At 37.2% G+C, this 13783-nt stretch overlaps 1 protein-coding gene across 3 annotated transcripts in view; it reads right to left on the minus strand.

Moving 5' to 3' along the window:
- Positions 1-5754: 5754 nt before the first annotated feature.
- wnt5b (wingless-type MMTV integration site family, member 5b) overlaps positions 5755-13783 on the minus strand; it is a 112107-nt gene continuing 104078 nt past the window's right edge. For all 3 annotated transcript variants that reach the window (XM_047390257.1, XM_047390259.1, XM_047390258.1), the window contains exon 8: positions 5755-12814. In XM_047390257.1, coding sequence (XP_047246213.1) covers positions 12515-12814 — 300 coding nt within the window. In that variant the 3' untranslated portion in view covers positions 5755-12514. The remainder of the gene's footprint in view (positions 12815-13783) is intronic.

Genomic DNA, 13783 nt, shown 5'->3' on the forward strand with positions numbered 1-13783 from the left:
CTAATATTTTGAGAAGGACCTGTATGTGACTGAGAACTTTAAACTCATTATTGCTGATTGTAGCATTTCGATCTGTTGCCAATAAATGTTTTGTTTTTTTCTATGTAGGTTCAAGAGGTTTAACACTACTTTATCCATTTAGCCATTATGCTGAAATTAAAAAACAAAACAACCCTGAAACAGTGGTGAACCTGCACTTGAGACATCAGCCTAGCGAAATTGCCTGTCTCATGTTTGATGATCAACAAGATCTTAGGAAAAATTAAAAAGACCTTTGGAAAAATATTCTGTGGACTGACAAGAAAAAAGTGGAACTTTATAAAGCTGTACATCCTGTTACCTCTGGCATAAAACAAAAAGAATATCATGTCATACCGACAGTCAAACATTGTGGCGGTAGTGTGATGGTAAAGGGGCTTAACTGCTTAAGGACCTTGATGATTTGTCTTAACTGATGGAACCATTAAACTCTGCTCTGCCAAAGGACTCTAAAGTGACTTTAAGCTCAAATTTACTTTGGTTATGCAACAGGACATGAAGTGGCCTAGTCAATGTCTGGACTTAAATACAACCTGAATGATGTAGCACAGGCTTAAACAGGCCTTTCCTGCTCTAAAACCTTCCAATTTGGCTTAATTAAAATAAGAGTTTACCACAGTTCCTCCGTGATGATGCAATAAGGCCATAATGTGGCTAATGAAATTGAAATGAGCTTCCAAAAAAATGTATTTAATCAGAGTTCATTTATGATTTAACTAGAGAGGACATTTCCTTTCCACACAGGGCCAGGCAGATTTGAATAAATTCTTTAACAAATGAAATAATCACTTGAAAACTGCTTTTTGTATTTACTCAGGCTAAGTCTGTCTGATATAAAAATTTGTTTGATGATCTAAATGTGACAAAATGTGATTCAAATGTGACAAAGAAGCAAAAAAAAAAAAAAACAGTTTTTCACAGCACTGTAAATACATGCTCTGTATCTGAATCCAGCTAAGAAGAGAAGTATTTTTAAAGTGTATTTTTCCCTAAAAGCTTGATACATGTTGTTGCAACAGCTATGCTTTAGAAAAATATGTTATCTTGACCTGGGCAGCAGACATGGAAAACACTCTTTTTACTCTCACTCCGACCATGTGTACTGATTTTTATTGATACTGAGGTTAAACTTCATGTTTTTCTTTAGTTACAGTGAATCATTATCAAGGTTCCTCCACTAATTCTACCTGTTTAGAACATTTCTTTTCTATGTGTTTAAAATATTGCTTCGAACAGGTTTTTTCTACTGAGACGTCTCAAAATCTTTCAGTATTGCCACAGTGCTTTATTGGTGCAACTGTGTCCCTTTTAGGAAAGTATTCAAAACCCTGAAACTAAACATGAGTGTCACTGAGTACAAGAGAGAGGCCTTGAGTGAACTCAGTGTTGGCATAAACAGTTTGTTTGCACAACCATCATTTCTCATTGCACACCCATTTTAAAACATAATCCAAAAAGCCTGAAAACAACAAGTCATTTTCTTTCAACTTTGTATTTATACCTAATGCTGCCAGATAAAATCCCAATAAAACACATAGAAGTTTTCTAGATGTAATGTGCCAAATATTGATATCAATATTGAAAGCCTGGTTTATAAAGACAGGAGTAACTTTAAACTGAGTCTTAGATAATGATGGAACATCTTAATACAAATTTGGTTAATTATTATAATAAAAAATCCCCAGAGAAATTTAGTCTCTCAAAAAAAATAGCATAGCTGAGGATGAGTCATTTGCTGTAAGATAAAACTCAAGTTTCTTACCTAAGAATTTGAATAGTTTCTCAAATTCAGTAACTCCATGGATGAAAAAAGCTATTTTTAGGACCTTTGATATGAATGAACTTTATTCTAAAATATTTCAAACAAATGGTGCCATTCTTACTGGTGAAAATTTGAACCCACTGTTCAAATGTTTTAATATTTTTGCAGAAATTATCTATGGAGAGTATGTGATACAGCACAACATCATTGTAAATTACCAGAAATACAGCAGCATCCAGGGTGTGTAAAAAAAACCTTAAAACCTTTAGTCATTTTACCTCTCTTGCTATCTTGCTCACTTCACATTATAAAAAGATTAAATTCCCCTTTGTTTGTCACTGTTCAAGTTGTTTGAAAGTTTTTTAGTTTGTTTTAGGCTCTTACTGTAGATGTGTGCAGATTTAGGTGACCTGCTTTATTCTTGTTGGCGTTTCTTGACTTATGAAGTTCAATATACATTTGCCTTACTTAGATTGTAGTTTTTCAGATCAAAAACTCAGACCAACTTTGAAAGTAAAATATGCATAACTTAACAAGCTAACATATAAACAGGCTTCAGTTTATGTTCATATTTTAGGAATTTCCATAAATAGTTGTGGCACCAGTGTTGTGGTAAAGCCAAATAATTTGTTAATGTGAGATTTTTCTTCAACAAATAAATGAACTCATGTTTTATGTCATAAAAACTGTTTTCACCAGAAAGTTGACAAATTATTTAAATGCTTGGGTTGGTAAATGTTATTTTTAAATGTCAACCTTTCTGCCTGGAGAACATTCTTGAGCAAACAGCATTATGAGGACCAAGGGATGTCTGGGATAACGTTATGGAGAATTTTAAAGGTTACAAAACGACTCAGGATTTGAGCATATTAGTGAACATTGTTTGATCCATCATTCAATTTGGAAAGATAATTTATAAGATTGCAACATCTACCAAGATTTAGTTGTCCACTTATATTGACAGGCTCATGGTAACTCTGGAGGAGCAGCAGGAATTCATAGCTTATGTGGGAAAAACGAAAGAAGAAAGTCATGTTTGAAGATTTGTAACAAGCATTCTAGAGGGAGGCTAAACAAGAAGGTGGTGTTCTGGTCAGGTTAGACCAAAAGGTAACTTTTTTAAGTTTCCATGCAAAATGCTGCATGTCACCTTGAAATCACCACCCCTCAAGGGAAGCATAGTGGTGGCAGCATTATTCTGTGGGGATGTTTTTTTACCTGCTGAGAAAATGGGAGGATGGGAAGACATAATGATCTAAATGAAAGGAAAGACTGAAAAAAAGAACATTCAAATATTAAATGTTTTAGTTTGCCTGAAAAGATTTGAAAAAAAAATGCTAAAACTTTTGCAAGGTCCTATATATACAGTTTTATGTTTTGGCCACTTTTCTGTACCTTCTTTCAGAGTCACATTGTTCCTTTCATCATATGTTCTCTTCCCCTCCTAACTGGAAAACAAGCTTGTTCAGGTAATATTCCATTAGCAAACGGCCGTGTTTATTGGAGTGTGACACACTGTTGCCAGGATGAGGGTGTTCACATAGTACAAATGGGTTTCAACCAGTATGCCACACCTAAAAGCACAATCCAACTATAATTTGATCTGATTTAAACATTTTCTTTTTTTCACAAATTATCCAACGGCTCTTACTGAGGTTAGGTAACATGTTTATTCCAAATTGAGTTGGTGTTGCTGAGAATGCAAAATGTGGCCTAAAATTATGTAAAGGTTTTAAGAAGATATGAAGACCTGAAACATTGAAGCAACATTTTATAACAGCCCTGTTTGATCACAAATATGGTCACTGAAACCATGATAGGATCAGCCTTAAATATTAAAAAATTAGGTCACTGAACCATGGCCTATATCCAACATGCTCACCTGCGTGCAGGGTGTAATAAGAGCACATAATGTTGTCTGTGTTATACTCCCCACACACATTCTTCAGCTCGCCAGGAAAAACAACACCACATCCTGAAAAGATGTTTTTTTTTCTATTCGAAATGTTATGCTAATAATGAAGTCCCGGTGTCAACACTTTGGGTCTTTGAAACAATAAAGTGTTTAATTGCTTCTTTTGAGTATTATGACCTTAGAACATGCTGTGTGCAATTAGGCACTGCCATCTTTCTGCTGCCTCGAAAGATATTTAATGCATCACCAGTCTTTTTAATTTCCAGGCATAAAATTATTTGTTCTTTTTTTTTTATTTATCAGGATGAGCTTAAGTTGAATTTGAGAGCGTCAGTGCATAACAAAAGTAATTCCACCCCTGATCATTTCCATATTTTGTCGCATTACAAACACAAACCTGAGAGTATTTCACTGAGATTTTATGTGATAGCAAATGGCGTCAGCAAAATGTTATTTTTACCCTCAGTCCTATTGAATAAAAATTGTGTAGAACCCACTAGACCAGTAACAATATTTATTTGTTTTATGGTTAAATAAAAAAAACAATTTTCTAATTTTAGGTTTTAGAACAAAAAAAAAAACAACATATAACCTTTATATGTTCTTAAATAAAGTGTTACATATTTAAGGAAAATAAAGACAAATTTTAACAAAGAAAAGACTTGGCAAAAATATTTCTTGTACCATTAATTGTGAACATTCTATGCAAATATCGCACAATAAATCGGCAAAACAATTCGATTTATTTTTACATTTGAAAACATTGCTCAGTCCTAAATATGTTCCGGCCAAGGCTTTGAAGAGCCACATGCAGGGTGAATACGCATGTGTTCGAACAACACAAAGTAGTGCCTGTTTGTGAAATGTGGTAGAAAGTGCTCTGGTCAGCTGAAACCAAAAAATGCAAAAAGGCAAGTGTGGCTGATAACTAACACTGCATATCCCTAAATACACACCATCTCTACGTTAAAACAAAGAGGTGGCAACATCATGCTGTGGGGAGTTTTTTTTCCACAGTGGACAATTAAGCTGATCAGAGTTAACAAATCTGAGCTACGAGGAGTAGAGGTCAATTAAACCATGTTTTACTTTCCACTTCATAGTTATGCACTAATTTGCTGGTTTCACATGAAAATAAAACAGCATGATGTTTGTAATTGTAACATGGCAAAACGTGAAAAGGATCATCGGGTTACATTATTTTTTTTGCAAGGAACTGAACAAAAACGCACAGATTCTAAATGGTGTCATAAATAAGAGAAATAAAAACACATATATATTTGTTACTGTATGTTGTTATTTGTATCTGTAAGTATAAATGGGGCTAAAAGGTCGATAAGCAGAACCAGTTCTGGAGACATCAATAAAGATGTAAAGAAAGTAGCACTGACGTGGAACCTGACCTTCCAACTCAGAGTGCACTTACCCTGTAAGAGCCATCCTTAGAAGATTAGATATTTGGGCTACTCAACGATCCATTCTGCTCCAACCACAGCTTGGAGAAAGCGTATGGATGAATGAGCTTATGGATAAGTGGCTGAGCATTTGTGTTTGACTTGGCCTTCGAGCTCTGTTTGTGTTCGAGACGTAAAACGGCAGAGCAAGCAAATTAATCAGAAAGAGGCTTCCAATCTGTAGCATTTTGTGTTTTGTAGGTTTATGGTGTTTGAAAAGAAACTTCAGCTAATCCAGATCACATATAGATTTCCTACAACAGCTGCTGGCTAATCTAGAAACATATTGTGCAAAATCCTTTTTTTTTACCTTTTACTTCTGGCATCATGCGGCTGAATGCAGTGAAAATGCTTACACATTACCATGATAAATGGCCTGTTAAAGCTGGTGACTGTTCGGTTAATACAAATATTTGTGCCCAGATTCTATTATAATTTTAGAGAGGAAAACAGCTCTCCTCCTCCTGCATGTAGACAAAACAAGTTGTAAGGATAATGGCCTCATTCCTCAATGTCAAAATCAGCAAAAGGAACAAGAACAATATGAAGAAAACACAGTATCTTGCAAAATAATTCACACCCAGTGAATGTTTCCACATTTAATCATAAAAAAAAACTTAAACATGTTTTATTTGATTTGTTATGTATACCCATTAATAAAATACAGTGAAAATAATGCCTTCAGAGGTCACCTAATTAAAGTTAACAAAATTGACCTTGTGAAGTTTATTCTTAGTAGAAAAATTATGAAACAATATCCCAATTTTTGAACATGTCACAGAGCACTGTTCAATACATTGCCATGTTACATAAAGTATATAGCAGAGCTGCAAATCCAGCAAGACATGACAGTCACCTAAAATGACAGGAATGTCAGTGAGAGCATTTAATGCACCAGGAACCAGGGCTCCCTGTGGATCTCTCTTTTTGTTTTAATGTAGGTAAAAATGTGAATGAACCAGGAGTACAACTGAATAATCAAGAGTCAGTCAGTCAGTGAGTCAGTCATCTTCTACCGCTTCTTCTATAGTGGGTCGCGGGGAAGCTAGTGCCTATCTCCAGCAGTCTATAGGCGGAAGGCGGGATACACCCTGGACAGGTTGCCAGTCCATCGCAGAATAATTAAGAGTATAACAGGTAATTAGATCTAAAGATAAAATCTGTGTAGGACCATCAGTAAAAGAAGATAAACTGTCTCTTGTTTGTTAAAGAATGATCTACAGTGAGTGCTGATTCCTTGTAAATTCAATAGCCTTCATAACCGTACATTGTACAGAAGAAAGCAATAATCAGAGCAGAGAAGCTTATGGTAACTCTGGAGGAGCTACGGGGATCACAGCTCAGGTGGAAGAATATGTTGACCGCATTAATGATTCATTGTGCCCTCAAGTCTGGCCTTAACAGAAGAATACCAAGCAGAAACCTACTGATGAAACAGAGGGAAGTGACACATAAGGTGAACTTTTTGACCTACATACAAAACAGCACATCCTCCTGAACACCACATCCCATTGGTGGAACACAGTGGTGGTAGCATCATGATATGGGAATGTCTTTTTTCAGCATGGACAGAACAGTTGGTCGGAGATGACGGGAATGTGCATAGGGCTAAATACAAGGCCCTAAATATACAATAGCCACAACATCAAAGTATATACATGTGTTAGAATGACCTAGTCAAAGTCCAGATCTGAGTTTAACTGATAATCTGTGGCAGGACTTGAAAATTGATGTAGAAAAACACTCGCTATCCAGTATGATTGAGTTTGATCTATTGTGCAAACAGAACAAAAAAAAAAAATGGTAAAAACATCTAGTCTCTAGATGTGTAAAGCTGGCAGAGCCATGCAGCAAGAGGTGGTTCTACACAGCACTGACTTATTTTTCCTAAATTACACTACAATTACGTACTATTTTACGTTGGCCTATCACATAAAATCCCAAGAAAATAAATTGCAGTTTGTTTAGATAGGAACAGTATAAATAGTAAAGTCGGAGCTTTTCAAAACAATTCACCCTCAGGAAAAACCAAAGTCAGCACCAAACTGGTTTCAATATGTCCACAAAAAACAGCATTCATTTGTGGCAGACACACTGAAATCTTTTGCAACCAAGAGCTTTAAAAACAGCCTAAAGATAAGAATTGACCAAAATCATTGAAGGTAAAGCTATAGTAGAGAGGAAACCTCACTGATTGTTTAGTTTTTCTATTTGTTGCAATTCAAGTTGGCATTACTTTGTAAACAGATGGCTGTTGGGCAAGGAGGATTAAATGGACCTTAAGGTTACACTTTCACTCATCTATTACTTATTAAGTGCTCACACACATTATATCAAGGTATACAACAAACTATATGGATAATCAGTTACGGATTTTATTGATTATTGTGTTTCTAGCTTCAGTGAATCATGAAAGTTTGTCCACGATGACAGATGACCCCAGACATACACCGTCCTCTGTCAGGTGAAAAGGATTACTCAGATACACGGCTGCAGGTCACTCGTGCAGCGTTGTCTAATCCAATTACATGCACACAGCTACGAGTAACGGGATTATTAGCAGGTTCAGCGTCCTGACCTGATTAGTCTTGACTGTGTGTATGACATTCAGCGCTAAACGTTAAAAAATGTGGTTGAACAAAGCTGCTGGAGCGTTTTATGAAGTTAAAAGACAACCTAAAATTAACCTGATGGTATTTAGAGGAATCAAGCTTGGTGTTCTTCAGTTTAAATGTGGACAATGGATGGCGTGGGACAGAAATGTAGAACAAACAAGGAGTTTATAGGGATAGACAAGCTGTTTGGCCATCTGTCGGAATCAAAAGGTCTTTAGGGTAACAGGCAGGATAAATCATGAGGAAAAACTAGCTGAAGCTGCAATATCAACAAGCTTTGGTGAAAATCTTTAGGTATAAATCCCAATTAGTTATATTTTAAATAGATAAATAATAGATGACCACAGATAGACCTGTCTGCAGATTACAATAATAATAAAAATAAAAATACAAAACTTCCTTCCAGCAGAATATAGATGAAAGGTAACTGCTTTATATGGTTGCTACTTAAAATGGGTAAAAAACATCCCCAACAAGGATGCAAACTGATCCACGTTTTGGTAGGAAAAATTGCAATGAAAGATGTTTTTTTTTTGGAATGATGTATGGACAGATGGATAAAGGACCAGAAGGATGGATTGTTGGACAAACAGATGGATGGAGGACAGACAGACTGATGCAGACAAGACAAGTGGAATGAATGAATAGAACCTTTTGACAATGTAACAGGGAACATTCTGAGAAATTACATTTTTTTCTGTTTTTTCCATACTTTTCCATATTTTTCTAGGCTGAGTAGGAACCCTGTATTTTTTGTCGTTTTTTTCTCCATTACAGAATAATTTTCCAAAAACAGCAGCCACCAGATAACAAAGGATTATCTGTGGTGGAGGAAACATGTTGGCATGGGATCAGACCTTTTCAAAAGAACTGCAGCAGACAGAAAGTCTCACTTTCAACGTCTACTTTATCAAAAGAATACACAGTAATATGCATGTATAAAACACAGAAAACATCACAAGCTTATAAACACTGACAAAATATAATTTCTTATCTTCTAGTTCTTGAAAGTAGCTTGTAAGGAATTGCAGTCCAGTTCTGTTTCTTCTTGCAAATATTTTCCACAGCATGTTCAGTCCTCTTCTGTAAACAACAGCACCTATTATTTGCATCATAAAATGTCACAGTCATGGCAAAACTGCCAAGCTGACAAAACACTTGACACCTTGTGTACGAAAGCAAGACAAAAAGGTTCACTTTGTACTGAACGTGCCTCTTTGCATCATCTTCATTCAGGCAGATCCCACATATTAATCTCTGACATGGATGCTTTGCGGAAGGTTACTGCTTATTTAAATAGCACAATGTCAAGATAGCTGCAAGCAGCAGGCCTCATTAAGCCGCTCACAGGATCATTTGTCATGTCACAAAGAAAAAGGAGAGCGTGCCCTGTCCTTTTATGCGTGTTTACTACTATTTTGCTGTTGGTGCTGCAGGTTTAGGCATTTAGAACTGGATTTATGTGTGCTTTTCTTTTTAATATGGTCTCCCAAAGTTTGTTGCAAAAGATATATAAATACTTTGCTTCCCTCTTTTAACAGTGCCCTTCAAAAATATCCTATATCCTTGTTCACATTTTATTGCATTACAACTACAAAACATGGTGTAATTTATTGGGATTTCATGTGATATACCAACCCAAGGTGGAAGATAATTATGAAGTGGGAGAAAAATAATACACCTTTTTTTTATTTTGTTTACAACTGAAAAGTGTAATTAGCCCTCCTTAGCTTAATACCCATTATTAAAATCAACAACTGTTCTTTGTAGGCCTCAGCGGTTTGTTCGAGTCAGTGAATAAAAAACATCATGAAAACCAAGGAACACAGCAAACACATATGGGGTAAAGATGTGGAGACGTTTAAAGCAGGGTTAGGTTATAAAACAATATCTCAAGCTTTGAACTTCTCACAGAGCTCTATTCAGTCAATCAATCAATCAATCAATCAATCAATCAATCATCTAAAAATATGTATAACTACAAACCTGCCAAGATATGGCCGTCCACCTAATGTGACAAGACAGCAAAGAAGAGTATTAAGTGTTGAGTAGATGCATAGAACAAATCAGTGTGTGGATGTGACATCATTTTTTTCAGCTGAACAAAAACAGGACTGAAGTAATTAGTTTTTGACCAAAGCAGGAGCGATCCAGAGTTAACTGACAGCTTCAGTTACTACAGCTAGAAACCACAGATCAGATCCGAAATATGGGTGTAGTGATGGAATGAGACCTTAACCTTCAGAGGCACATCAAAACAAAGTCGACCTTCTATCACCTGAACAACATTTCCAGGATTAAAGGACTAATGTCCCAGGAGGAGCTTGGGAAACCCATCCTTGCATTACTGCAACAGTGCTTTCACAGGTCTGTCTAAAACGTCAATCAGACAGCTGCAAATGAACCTGAATGCTGCTGCCCTCACTAAAAATAGGAAAGTAGAGCACATCAGCCCAATTCTTAGGTCCTTGCACTGGCTCCCCAAATGTCAGAGAATAGACTTTAAAATACTTACGTTAGTTTATTAATCACTAAATGACTTAGCACCAAAATACATTATTGCTGTTGTACCAACGTTCCAGGTCACTCAGGTTGGCAACGAGTGGTAAGAACGAAAACACTGTTGGAAGAGAATCATAGAGGGCCTTTCACATCAAAAATGGAATTCGTTAAACCTGGTGCCACAGTGAATCCTGTGGCACTAAACTGATAACAACACTGATAGCACTGCACTCTGTTCCTCCATGCCAAAGTACAACGCAAGAGAGGTATCATTTTACACTAAAAAGTATTATTAATATTATTACTAGGAGTTGTAGGTTTTATCTGAAAATCTCAAATGTCTTTTGGGCTAAAACCAATGCGACTATTGCGACAGAGAAGCAGAGGAATAACATTGAAAGAAAATCATGACAAGACCCTTCACAGATCAGTGCGGAGCATGTGAAGGAGCTCTGTTCCACATTTACAGGCTGCTGCAGCAGTTTGATAGATATCCTGTATCTACTCGTTGTGCGAGTATCCGTCGCTGTGTAACTGCAGTCAAAGTGCAACAAATATCGACATTAACCTGACTGCGTGGCAACCGCTGCAGAGCTGCTAGCACTTCCATGTTGAGGTGGGAGCGGTGCAGGACAAAGCCGTTGTTGCGTGGAGCTTGAAATACAAATGACAGATACTGTATTTAGTGTGTAAGCTCCTTAAAAAGTTCACTTTGAAGTTGGCAACAAGCAGTAAACATGTTGAAGCAGATTTGACTAAAACTTAACTTTTTTGCCTACATGCAAAATGTGGCACAGACTAAACCTGGACAACATCCTGAATACATCATCCCTACTGTGATACATTGTGGTGGAATAATCATGATGTGGGTATGCGTTTCCTAAGCCACAACAAACAAGCTAGTTAAAGTTTGTGGCAAGATGAATGTAAATTCAGAACAAATGTAGAAGAAGACCTGTTAGCAGCTCCAAAAGACTTCAGACTGGGTTGGAAGTTCCCCTCCTCACAGAAAAGCAACCCTAAATATACAGCCAGAGCTACAGTGCAACCAAACATATCTATGTGTTATAGTGACCCAGGAAAGGTCAAGGAATGAACCAAATTTGGGCTTGAAAGACTTGGATACTTTAAAATTAATGTTCACAGATGTTCTCCATCCAGTCTAACTAGAAAGAATGTCTCTAGATTTGCAAAGTCCTTGAATGATTGGTGCCTTGGGTGAGCCCATTCCTTTTTCTCCTCCCAATACCACACTACAGCACAATTTGCGAAAACAAATTTTCTGGTAGGGCGTAACTTAAGGTAGTGCTCAGAGAAGTGTAAGTGGTGCCTCACTCAACAGAGCCTTGTCTTTCCTTTCTTGGCAGTAGGCGGGCGTGCCTGCTAAACACAGAGGGATGCTTGCATACACATACCAGCAATACAAAACCTAAGGGCGGAATGATATTTTTCAAAACATGGTGTTTGTACGTCCCCTGGGCTTGTTCTGTAGCGTCACCCTGTGCAACTCCCATATGTCCCATATTAAAAACCACCTGTAAGAAGACTTAGCTCAACAAAGTAAAGATATTTAAAACCATGGATTGTTTTCCTTCTATTGCATAATTAGGCGCCACGCTTTGTTGGTTTGTTACATAAAATCCAGGTTGTGGCTGTATCATGACAAAAAGTGAAAAAGTTAAAGGGGTATAAATATTTTTACAAGGCACTATAGGCTGATTTTCTATTTTTATCACCTGGGTTCATTCTCTTCCTGATGATTGTAGTTTGGGGCGTTTCTTTGTTTGCACTGTGGGGATGGGAGTGCATATGGCAATGTTAGCAGTGCTCTTGCATTAAAAAGTAACGGACAAACAGAGGAATCAGGCTGCTTCAAACTTAAAAGCAAATGGAAGTCTCTTAAATTAAAATGTATAAGTTGTACATTTATTTTTCCTTTAATTATATTTTTATGTCATCTCTTCAGCTCACACAGGTCATTGTGTCCCATTCTAAGGGATTCAAGCTTGGTCCTTTTTTCCCTTTCATCCTTATTTGTTCATCATGTGTGCTCTTGTTCTTTCATCCTTCCATCAGGGTCGTGATCAGGATATTGGACATGTTTTTTTATATATAAGTCCATAGATCAGTTCTTTATATTAAAATGGATATCATCACTCTTCATCATCTTCCCCTTCTTCTTGTCTGTTTTCATTCCCAATTATTTGGGCCAGAGTTCACCCTCGTGCTATTTGCACACAAACTGGTCCACGAGTGTCGAGCAGCGCTTGCACTTGACGTAGCAGCACCAGTGGAACTTGCAGTGGCAGCGCTCGTGCTTGTAGGTCTTGAACTGGTCGTACCCTCTGCCGCAGCACATGAGCTCGCAGCCGTCCATGCCTTCTGAGGTTTTGTTGCAGTAACGGCCATGCGTTCCCAGTGAGCCCGTGGTCTCGTTTCGGAGGCAGTAGTCGGGGCTTGGGTCAATGTAGACCATGTCCTCAGGCGTCGGGTTGTTGAAGCGCTTGTCTTTGAGCTCCAGCTTTCCCTGACAAAGCAAAAAAGGAGGGAAGACGGTTTAGTAAGAAACTTGCAAACATCAGTTTTTTTATTCGACTACAGCAGCTGCTTGATTCATATGGTACTTCTCAGATTATAAAGTATATTATAATAAAAGAGAAATTCTTCCACTAACAACAGTCGATTACTGAGAGTGTCAAGGTATCTCTGCATTTAAATGAACTCCATCAAATATAAAATATCTGGGTATAACTGTAGATAACAATCTGAAAAATCTTTATAAACTGAATTATAACCCACTTATTAAAAAGATTGAGGAAGACCTACAGAAATGGCCAAGCCCACTCATCTCTTTGATAGGAAGAATGAACTGCATTAAAATGAACATCCTACCAAGGTTACAATATCTTTTTCAATCGCTTCCTATACCCTTACCAGGTTTTCTTTAAATCTCTTAACAAAACTGTGAGACAGTTCATTTGGAATAGTAAGGTTGCCAGGAGGTCTTTAGAAATATTATCATGGGATTACAAATCAGGAGGGCTTCAACTACCTAGTTTTAAAAAATATTACTTCGCAGCACAGATGCAGTTTATTTTATTCATGTTTGACGGTGACACAGTTCCATCTTTCCTGTCCCTGCTGACGAAAAGCAGGCCCAAACCATGATGCTGCCGCCACCATGTTTGACAGTGGGGATGGTGTGTTCAGGGTGATGAGCTGTGTTGCTTTTACACTAAACATATCGTTTTGCATTGTGGCCAAACAGTTCAAATTTGGTTTCATCTGACCAGAGCACCTTCTTCCACATGTTTGGTGTGTCTCCCACACATCCAATAAATGTCATTCCACTTCACGATTGTGTCCCACTTGTTGTTGATTCTTCACAAAAAATTTTAATTTTATATCTTTATGTTTGAAGCCTGAAATGTGGCAAAAGGTTGAAAAGTTCATGGGGGCCGAATACTTTCGCAAGGCACTGTATATGTGCCACGAT

Source organism: Girardinichthys multiradiatus, chromosome 17 (assembly GCF_021462225.1).
Source record: "Girardinichthys multiradiatus isolate DD_20200921_A chromosome 17, DD_fGirMul_XY1, whole genome shotgun sequence".
Taxonomy (NCBI): domain Eukaryota; kingdom Metazoa; phylum Chordata; class Actinopteri; order Cyprinodontiformes; family Goodeidae; genus Girardinichthys; species Girardinichthys multiradiatus.